General features: G+C 35.3%; 1 protein-coding gene and 1 pseudogene across 1 annotated transcript; both read left to right on the forward strand.

Moving 5' to 3' along the window:
* Positions 1–503: 503 nt before the first annotated feature.
* Positions 504–1,277, forward strand: LOC145121817 (uncharacterized). The gene is made up of 2 exons (XM_079057518.1): positions 504–899; positions 987–1,277. The coding sequence occupies exons 1-2, from the start codon at positions 504–506 to the stop codon at positions 1,275–1,277; spliced, it is 687 nt and encodes a 228-aa protein (XP_078913644.1).
* Positions 1,278–4,550: 3,273 nt separating this feature from the next.
* LOC145118634 (receptor-like protein EIX1) lies at positions 4,551–10,344 on the forward strand (annotated as a pseudogene).
* The last annotated feature ends 239 nt before the right edge of the window (positions 10,345–10,583 follow it).

Raw genomic sequence — 10,583 nt, forward strand, 5'->3', positions numbered from 1 at the left:
CATTAAATCTTTCCAGAAATAAATTCTGTGGAGGAATCTCCTTTTTATGCCAAATTGTTGATGGGTTTTTAGAATTTCTTGACCTCTCTGATAATTTTCTAACCGGACAACTCCTAGACTGTTTGCGGCATTTCAAACAACTGAAGGTTCGTAATCTAGGACACAACAACCTATTTGGAAGGATTCCTGCCTCTATCGGATCTTTGATCAAACTCGAGACCTTGTATTTATACAAGAACGACTTCTCTGGAGAATTTCTTGTGACTTTAAAGAAGTGCTCAAGTTTAAACTCGTTAAATTTGGGGGCCAACAACTTTTCGGGTACAGTGCCTGTTTGGGTTGGGGAAAACTTGTCAGGGTTGTATATTCTTATTCTAAGATCAAACCGCTTTTCCAGAGACATTCCTTTACAATTATGTCAATTAACAAATCTTCAAATTTTAGACTTGTCAAGGAACAATCTCCATGGAACCATCCCCTCTTGTTTGAATAATCTAACAAGCATGGTGCAAAACGGATTCTCCCCGCCACCGGATGTACATCCCTTTTCAATTGAATATGTACATTCAGATCGTTTTGTGTCACCTATTATTGATGAGGAATATGTTGACCATGCGATGATCGAGTGGCAAGGAAAAGTGCGTGAATTCATTAGAAATTTGGGATTGTTGAAGAGCATTGACCTGTCAAGCAATAATTTAACAGGACAAATCCCAAATGAACTTACCAATCTTTATGAACCGGTTGCCATGAACTTGTCAAATAACGCTCTACATGGAGAAATTCCACAAAAAATTGGTCAGATGAAAAAACTTCTAATTCTGGATTTATCTAGAAACAAGTTTTCAGGGCAATTACCATCAAGCAGGTCTCAAATGACTTCGTTGAATTACCTAGACGTCTCAGATAATAGTTTGTCAAGGAGAATCTCATCTAGCATACAACTCCAGTCCTTTGAACATTCAAGATACGATGGAAATTTATAGCTATGTGGACCTCCCCTTACCAAAAAATGTCTGGGGAATGAAGAAACGGAATCAACATCGGTGGTTGGTAAAAGTAAGAGTGATGGAGAAGACATATATGAACTTGAGCGATGGTTCTATATTTGTGGTGCAACTGGTTTTGCTATTGGATTTTGGATAGCATGCGGCACTTTACTTTTCAATCGTCGTGTGAGACATGCTCTTTTTTTGTTCCTTGATAGCTTCAAAGATTGGGTTTATGTAAGGGTGGTTGTGTTCATTGCAAATTGGCAAAGGATTGCCCATGCATAGTTGTGTGTATGTATTTTATAAACTACTTGTTTTCTGGTATGTATTTCTTTTGAACATAACTATTATTATTGTTACTTTGGGCTAGGGATATAGTAACGAAAGACCATGTTGTTTCACTTGTATTTGGCAGGGGAGTTTAAGTTCCCATATTCATTTAATTTGGCACCAACACCATATGTGGCTCTGTTTTAATGATGTATGTTTTCTATGACAATTCGTGAAAAGTTTATATTTTCAAGTGTAGTTAGTGTTCATCTTTTAATGAACTACTTATATAAGACAATTGTCAATGTAGATTATTTGCTAAAGGGATCGCCATCCATCTCCAGCTTGTGCATTCGATTATATATATATATATATATATATATATATATATATATATATATATATATATATATATATATACATAGGGCTAGGTTATAATGTGGATGGACAACTATTGTGTGGACGTGTGGATAATGCTATTTTATGAAAATTACTAAGAGAATATGTTGTTTAGTAATGTGAATACATTCAATCTCACAGAACTATTGTTATTTTAATGCATTCTCATCAATTCTAATTCATTTTTGTTCTTTTTCATCATTTTTATTTATTTTAATTCTTACAGAATACGACTCAATAAACATCCTGATAGCATTCTGACAGAATGAGAATAATTAAAAAAAAAGTGTATAATAACCTTATAGACGATTTAATTAGTGAAAATGCTTAAAAATTAAAATAATTATATAAGATTGAACGTATTCATATTATCAAACAACATATAATTTCTTTTTAATTCTCACAGAATAGCATTATCCACACGTCCACACAATAGATGTCGATCCACATTTGAACCTAGCTATATATATATATATATATATATATATATATATATATATATATATATATATATATATATATATATATATATATATATATATGATCAAATGCATAAGCTGGAGATGGATGGCGATCCCTTTAGCAAATAATCTATATTGACAATTGTCTTACAAATTACTCCCGCGATGGGTAAAAAACATACGTCCTCGCAAAGCAAGGAGCGGATAATTTCTAGGTTAATAATAAAACACAAATATATATATATATATATATATATATATATATATATATATATATATATATATATATATATATATATATTTGTGTTTTATTATTAACCTAGAAATTATCCGCTCCTTGCTTTGCGAGGACGTATGTTTTTTACCCATCGCGGGAGTAATTTGTAAGTTTTTTTATTACGTAGGGACCCTTTTTATAATTTTTTAAAATACATGGATCGTTTCTATAAAATAAATGTGCAAAGGGACCTTTTCTGTAAATTATGGGATAATTTTTGTAATTTATTTTGTACACAGGGACCAAACCTATCAAATATGGCAGAATACAAAACTTAATGGGTGGAAATTGTCTCTATTCAAATTTGGAGGGGTAATTTGACATTTTACAAAGTAAAGGGGGTTAAAAGGGCTATTCTACAAAGTAAGAGGGTGGAAACTTCCATTCTACAAATTAACAGGTGGAAATTGCCGACATACGAAATTCTAAGGACCAAATATGTCAATATGAGAAAGTTTTGTGGCCAAAGTTTAAAATAAAAAAAATTATGGCCAAAATAAGAAACCATTTCTTTTGTTAAGGTGACTGGTGGAGAAAATGTAAAAAGAATGATTTTTATTTTTTATTAAATAAATTGATCAAACTAATAATAAAATAATAATATCTAAATATCATCCGGGCATAAAATAAAATATAATGTTAGTTAATATACGGATCAAATATAAAAAACACGTGAAAGAAAATTAAAAAGTTAGGGGATACTCGATAATAAGTGTTTGTAATGATCTTTATGGAAAGTCTTATTTTCCAATGGTAAAAAGCTTTTCAAAAGTCTTTTCAAATAGAAAAAAGCTTTCTAAAAAACTACCATTTGAGATGACATAACATTGTGAACAGTTTTTTTTTTCTTTATGAAATTAAATGAATGGTCTCTACACGTGTCAAAACGTGTCAGGTTTGGTCCTTATGAGGAATTTCTTACAAAGATGGTCCCTAAGTTTGAAAATCTTTGCAAAACGGTCTTTATGGCTAACTTTGCTAAAAGTAAAGGTTAATTTTTTGTACATCAACTTCATGGCACATGGCCATATCAGAAACGTAATTCCATCATCTTAACTTGTATGTCTTATATTTTAGATAAAAAGAGATTAATTTGTAAGTGTTCCACCCTCTTTTAATATTTTGATTCCCTGCTAGTACTATAAGACTGCTAGTAATATAAGACTGTTATTTAAAATCTTTATTTCTAACAAAACTGTAAACCATTAATTGAACTCATTTAAACTCCCATAGCAATTGCAATAATCATGGCGTTTGGCATAAAACGTGCCACTAGTTTCATGTATGGGTGCTGTATTGGATTCCATTAGTTTGTGTTTTGGGATTTAGAGTTCCGTCCACAAAATAGTCATGCCCCCTTCAATGGCAGGCAGGTTGATGAGGAGTTCACAAACTTGGTCCATTAACAAAATAAAATTAACAATTTTATATTCATGTTTATTTTAGTTAGATAAAAGATTTCAGTTATAATGTTTGTTTGTTTGTTTGTTTTTTTGTATCATTATCATTTAAATGCATTACAGTAACCTATTATAAATATATAACATATCTTTAACAAATTAAATCACTAAAAATTCAAAATGATACCAATATTGAATATTATTCATATTTATTTTATGTTTTTTAAAAAAAATTTGTAAGATTTAAAATAAAAAAGATTATTTATAAATTTGAAATGGGGTGACCAACAGCATAAAACAAAAATATTAAAAATCTTTAATTTACATATCCTTTATTTGCATAATAGTTTGTTTTTACACAACTTGTTTCCTTAGTAACTATTTTATAACTGTATTATTTTTGTGTTAAACTTAATTTTATTAGAAACTATTGCAAAAAATATGTATTATATTTTTGACAAATTATAGCATTAATTAGATCTTTTCTGTACCTTGAAAATTACACCAACACTGAATGTTACTAACATTTACTTTCTTCTTAATATTTTATATTGAGGCAGATACTCTTAGAAATGGAACGAATTTTGAGTTCATTTCTCAAATTTCAATAATTTGACAGCATGATATTTTATCTTATTATTTCAATAATGATGCGAGGAAATAAAGTATTGTCCAACAAACAGGACTCTTATTTGAAGCCATCCTATATAAACCCTCTTGCATGGATTTCATATATATGCATCAACACAAACAAAAAATCTTCAATTGACTGCATCTAAATTATGCATCCTTTTGTTTTAATATCTTTCTCACTTCTCTTGTTGCTATGCCTCGAGACTACAACAAGCAACCAACTGGTAAGAGACGATGATGTTGTTATGATTGTGATGAACAAATGTTTGGATAAGGAGAGACATGCTCTCCTTCATTTCAAATCCCGCCTTCAAGTCCCCTTTGATACTCTCTCTACATGGACAGCTGCAGATGATGAATGCTGTACATGGGAAGGAGTCACGTGCAACAATCAAACAGGTCGTGTCACACAACTTGATATCAGCCGCTATAATATTGGAGGTGAGATTAGCCATTCCTTGCTTAACTTAAGCTATTTGAATTATCTTGATCTCTCCTACAACCCTTTTAATTGCTCCATTCCCATTTTCATTGGTTTCATGACCGAATTAAGGTACCTTGACCTTTCCTACAACTCCTTTTTTGGAACCATTCCTCCAGAGTTTGGGAACCTCACCAACTTGCAATGGCTTTACCTTGGAGATGTTGGAAGCTGTAGAGTTGAAAACATAGAGTGGTTGTCTCATCTCTCTCATTTGGAGGCACTTGTTTTGGATGGGATTTCCCTAGCCAAACAAAATTATTGGACGGATGTTATTTTCAGTCTCCAGAAACTATCAGATTTAAGTTTACGGGGTTGTGAGTTGTCACAGGTCATGTATCCATATTCTTCATTTTTCAACTCTTCTACATCTATCCATATCCTTCTTCTCGGAAACAACAGTCTCAACTCCTCCATGTATCATTGGCTGTTCCCATTAATCAGTAATAAGCTTCGTTTTCTTGATCTGTCTAGCAACATGTTAGATGGGATACCCAAATATCTTGGTAACCTCTGTAGTTTGGAATATTTGAGCTTTGATAACAACTCTGTTGTTGTCAAATTTCCTGATTTTCTTAACAACTTGTCTGGATGCACATCGCTTACATTACAACAGTTGGATGCTTCAGGAAGCCAATTTATTGGATCACTGTCTGATGAGATCCACAAGTTTTCATCCCTAACAGATCTAGACCTATCTAAGAATCAATTAAGTGGAACTATAAGTGAGAAATTGTGGGAACTACCCAGGCTTGAAGTTCTTGACGTTTCTTTCAATTCGCTTAGAGGTTCCATCTCTGAAAACATCGGAAAGTCTAAGCTTTTATCTATAGATCTTTCCAGAAACTCACTCCAAGGAGTCCCTTCCTTGGATCATGATCACATATCAAACCTTTCCTATCTAGAGAATATTGACCTAAGTTATTGCAAGCTAGGGCCTCGCTTCCCAAAATGGATTCAAACACTGAAAAATCTTACCTATCTTGATATTTCCAATACTAAAATTTCAGACACAATCCCAGTGGAATTTTGAGACACATGGCCTTATCGATTAGGATATCTTAATCTCTCTTCCAACAACATCACTGGGAATGTACCAGATTTAGTATCAAACTTTGACGACAATTCAATGCTAGTTTTGAGTTCCAACAGCTTTTCTGGTCCAATATCAAATGTCTCATCCACTATAGCATCACTAAATCTTTCCAGAAACAAATTCTATGGGGAAATCTCCTTTTTGTGCCAAATTGTTGATGGGTTTTTAGAATTTCTTGACCTCTCCCATAATTTTCTAACCGGACAACTCCCAGACTGTTTGTGGCACTTCAAACAACTAAAAGTTCTAAATCTAGGACACAACAACCTATCTGGAAAGCTTCCTGCCTCTATGGGATCTTTGATCAAACTCGAGGTCTTGTATTTATACAAGAACGACTTCTCTGGAGAATTGCATGTGACTTTAAGGAAGTGCTCAAGTTTAAGCTCGTTAAATTTGGGGGCCAACAATTTTTCTGGTAAAGTGCCGGTTTGGATTGGGGAAAACTTGTCAGGGTTGTATGTTCTTATTCTAAAATCAAACCACTTTTTGGGAGACATTCCTTTACAATTATGTCAATTAGCAAATCTTCAAATATTAGACTTTTCAAGGAACAATCTCCATGGAACGATCCCCTCATGTTTGAATAATCTAACAAGCATGGTTCAACATGTATTCTTAACTGTTAGGAACCGGACCGGGTACACGCAGCGGAAACACACTATCACAAACACACAAACTCACGAAAATAAAGCAAGAAGAACACAAGGATTTTACGTGGTTCGGATTCGGTGCAAATCCTACATCCACGGGCTGCAACTAGAGAATTTTATTAAAACTCACAAGATTACAATTGGCTTGACACTCTACACTTGATGTTCTCTCAAGTTTTTGCACACAAAATATGCAAAACATACATGCATATATATAGGTGAGAGAGCCGCAATTTGCACATGAAATTGAGTCGTCGTAACAATAGTACTCAAATGTGAAAGCCGCAAATGTTGAGTCGTCGTAACAATAGTACTCAAATGTGAAAGCCGCAAATGTTGACGTTGAATTTCCTTCCATTCACATTAGCCGTCCAACAATTGAATTTGATTCTTTTATTTCACATGCATAGCCACATGTTTTCAACCTTTCATATTTTACCTAACAATCTCCCACTTGAAAGTTTGAACAACATGGTCCGTCTCTGTCATCCAACTCCAGTAATCTTAAAACAACCAAGTCTTCCAAGCCTCCAGTTCCTAAGAACAAGCTAAACTTAGTCCCATTTCTCTAATTGCAGCCGCCCCTCATCTTCAAGTACTAGAAGGGACAGTTGAAGCTCCCACTAGCTCCAACTCAGTCGTGGCTAATCCCACCACCGACTCATCCTCTGTCTCAACCGGTTTGGACACTCCACCAGATCCAGAGATACACCGAGGACCACTAACACTCTCCCAACTTTGCAAACTTTCAACAGGAGAGACTTTTTCAGTCTTAGTCTTCAAAACCCAACGGCTCTTTGTAACTGTACCCGAAACACACCCCGTGCTCCCACTGTCACAGAATCCCCTCAATGGTTTAGAATTTCTGACTCGTTCAGCTAACATCCCCTTGGCTCCAGAATTCATGTTTGCAAAATGAACTCTCTTAGCCGTAGATTTAGCGAACCAGATTTTGTCTTGCTTAACAGGGACGGTCATACTCCCCTCAGCAGATACCTCAACCATATACAATGACCCACATTTCATACCATGAGAAATCACTAGATTATCATTGATCACCCTCCATTTACCACCACCAAACCTTACTTCCAGTCCTTATTTATCCAGCTGACCAATAGAAATCAATTTCTTTTTCAGCTCCGGAATAACCCTGACATTCTTCAGGCTCCATGTAGTTCCCAATGAAGTAACTAGATCAATATCTCCTATGCCCGTTACTTGAAGCATCTCGTCATTTGCTAACCTTACCTTTCCTAAATCTCCTTCTTTTAGATTCACCATCGTTTCCCCGTTGTCCATGGCGTGAAACGAAGCCCCTGAATCCATGACCCAAGAGTCCACAGAACTTTCCATATTGAGTATCAGTGCATCATCCTCAGACACACTCTCAGCACCGGCAATGTTCAATTCTTTCTTTGGACATTGACTCTTAACATGTCCCACCTCTTGGCAGTTCCAGCATTTCACATTCTTCAAAGTTCTAGAAGAACTTTTTCCCCGACTCCCACTGCTTCCACTATTCCTGCTATTCCCTCTACCTCTTCCGACATTTAATAAATCAGAAGAGGAAGATCCACCTTGATTCTTGCGTCTGATATCCTCGCCTAGAACCAAATCTCTAACCCCTTCAAAAGTCATACCACTGGTCCCCACGGAACTCGTAACAGCAGTAACTGTTCCGGACCAGCTATCAGGTAGAGAAGCTAGTAGCAGTGATGCTTGAGTCTCGTTATCAAATTTAATTCCCACAGATGATAATCTGGACAGAATTGAATTTAGATTGTTAATGTGAACCGTAACTGAGCCTTCCTCATTCATCCTTGTAGTGAACAACTCCTTCATCAAGAACACCTTGTTAGCCGCCGATGGTTTCTCATACATATTTGACAGAGCCTCCATCATACCACGTGCCGTGGTTTCATTCATGATGTTGAAAGCAACGCTCTTCGTCAACGACAATGTAATAACCGCCTTGGCTTTCTTGTCCTTTGAGTTCCACGCATCTTCAAAAGCTTTTTCCATTTTCTCCGGTTTGTCTCCGAGTACCATGTCCAAGTCTTTCTGACATAGCAATGCTTCTAATTGCATTTTCCACCAGCTAAAATCAGAACCGTTGAACTTTTCGATTACAACCTTGTCTTCAGCCATTACGACAAACAAGATACAAATCAGGTACACTTGTGCGTGATAAAAAAAATGATCGTACCCTCCAAACCTCGCTAACCTGGCTCTGATACCAGTTGTTAGGAACCGGACCGGGTACACGCAGCGGAAACACACTATCACACACACACAAACTCACGAAAATAAAGCAAGAAGAACATAAGGATTTTACGTGGTTCGGATTCGGTGCAATTCCTACATCCACGGGCTGCAACTAGAGAATTTTATTAAAACTCACAAGATTACAATTGGCTTGACACTCTACACTTGATGTTCTCTCAAGTTTTTGCACACAAAATATGCAAAACATACATGCATATATATAGGTGAGAGAGCCGCAATTTGCACATGAAATTGAGTCGTCGTAACAATAGTACTCAAATGTGAAAGCCGCAAATGTTGAGTCGTCGTAACAATAGTACTCAAATGTGAAAGCCGCAAATGTTGACGTTGAATTTCCTTCCATTCACATTAGCCGTCCAACAATTGAATTTGATTCTTTTATTTCACATGCATAGCCACATGTTTTCAAGCTTTCATATTTTACCTAACATTAACTACATCAGATGTACATCCCTTTTTAATTAAATATGTACATTCAGACCGTTTTGTGTCACGTATTATTGATAAGGAATATGTTGATCATGCGATGATCGAGTGGCAACGAAAATAGCGTGAATTCATCAGAAATTTGGGATTGTTGAAGAGCATTGACCTGTCAAGCAATAATTTAACAGGACAAATCCCAAATGAACTTACCAATCTTTGTGAACTGGTTGCCCTGAACTTGTCAAATAACGCTCTACTTGGAGAAATTCCACAGAAAATTGGTCAGATGAAAAAACTTCTAACTCTCGATTTATGTAGAAACAAGTTTTCAGGGCAAATACCATCAAACATGTCTCAAATGACTTCGTTGAATTACCTAGACATCTCAGATAATAGTTTATCGGCGAGAATCCCATCTAGCACACAAATCCAGTCCTTTGAACAGTCCTTTGAACATTCAAGATACGATGGAAATTTAAAGCTATGTGGACCTCCCCTTACCAAAAAATGTCCAGGGGATGAAGAAACGGAATCAACATCGGTGGTTGGTAAAAGTGAGAGTGATGGGGAAGACATATATGAACTTGAGCGATGGTTCTTTATTGGTGGTGCAACTGGTTTTGCTACTGGATTTTGGATAGCATGTGGCACTTTACTTCTCAATTGTCGTGTGAGACATGCTCTTTTTTTGTTCCTTGATTGCTTCAAAGATTGGGTTTATGTAAGGGTAGTTGTGTTCATTGCAATGTTGCAAAGGTTTGCCCATGCATAGTTGTCTATATGCATTTTTTAAACTTCTTGTTTTCCCGTATGTATTTGATTTGAACATACCTATTATTGTTGTTATTTTAGGCTAGGGGTATAGTAAGTTAGTAACGAAAGACCATGTTGTTTCACTTGTATTTGGGAGGGGAGTAAGTTCCCATATTCAATTAATTTGCCACCAGCACCATGTGTGGTTCTCTTTTAATGAAGTATGTTTTCCTTGACAATCCTTGAAAAGTTAATATTTTCAAGTGTAGTTAGTGTTGCATCTTTTAATGAACTATTTATATAGGACAATTGTCAACGTAGATTATTTGCTAAACGAGTGTTTGAATGATGATTAATCCATAATATTTGTTACTACCACACTTTCGTTTGTAGATTATTTCCAAAAAAAAATCCAAAACTGGGAAAATAGATCCAAGAATTAAGAACTTTCAATTC

Source organism: Lactuca virosa, chromosome 6 (genome assembly GCF_052849685.1).
Source record: "Lactuca virosa cultivar CGN04683 chromosome 6, Lactuca_virosa_CGN04683_v6, whole genome shotgun sequence".
Lineage (NCBI taxonomy): Eukaryota > Viridiplantae > Streptophyta > Magnoliopsida > Asterales > Asteraceae > Lactuca > Lactuca virosa.

Excerpts from the sequence above, each read along its gene's own strand:
- LOC145121817 (XM_079057518.1), top strand. The coding sequence starts at position 504 with ATGGTGCAAAACGGATTCTCCCCGCCACCGGATGTACATCCCTTTTCA. Across the intron at positions 900-986 it reads CTTCGTTGAATTACCTAGAC|CTATGTGGACCTCCCCTTAC; the intron begins GTCTCAGATAAT and ends GGAAATTTATAG.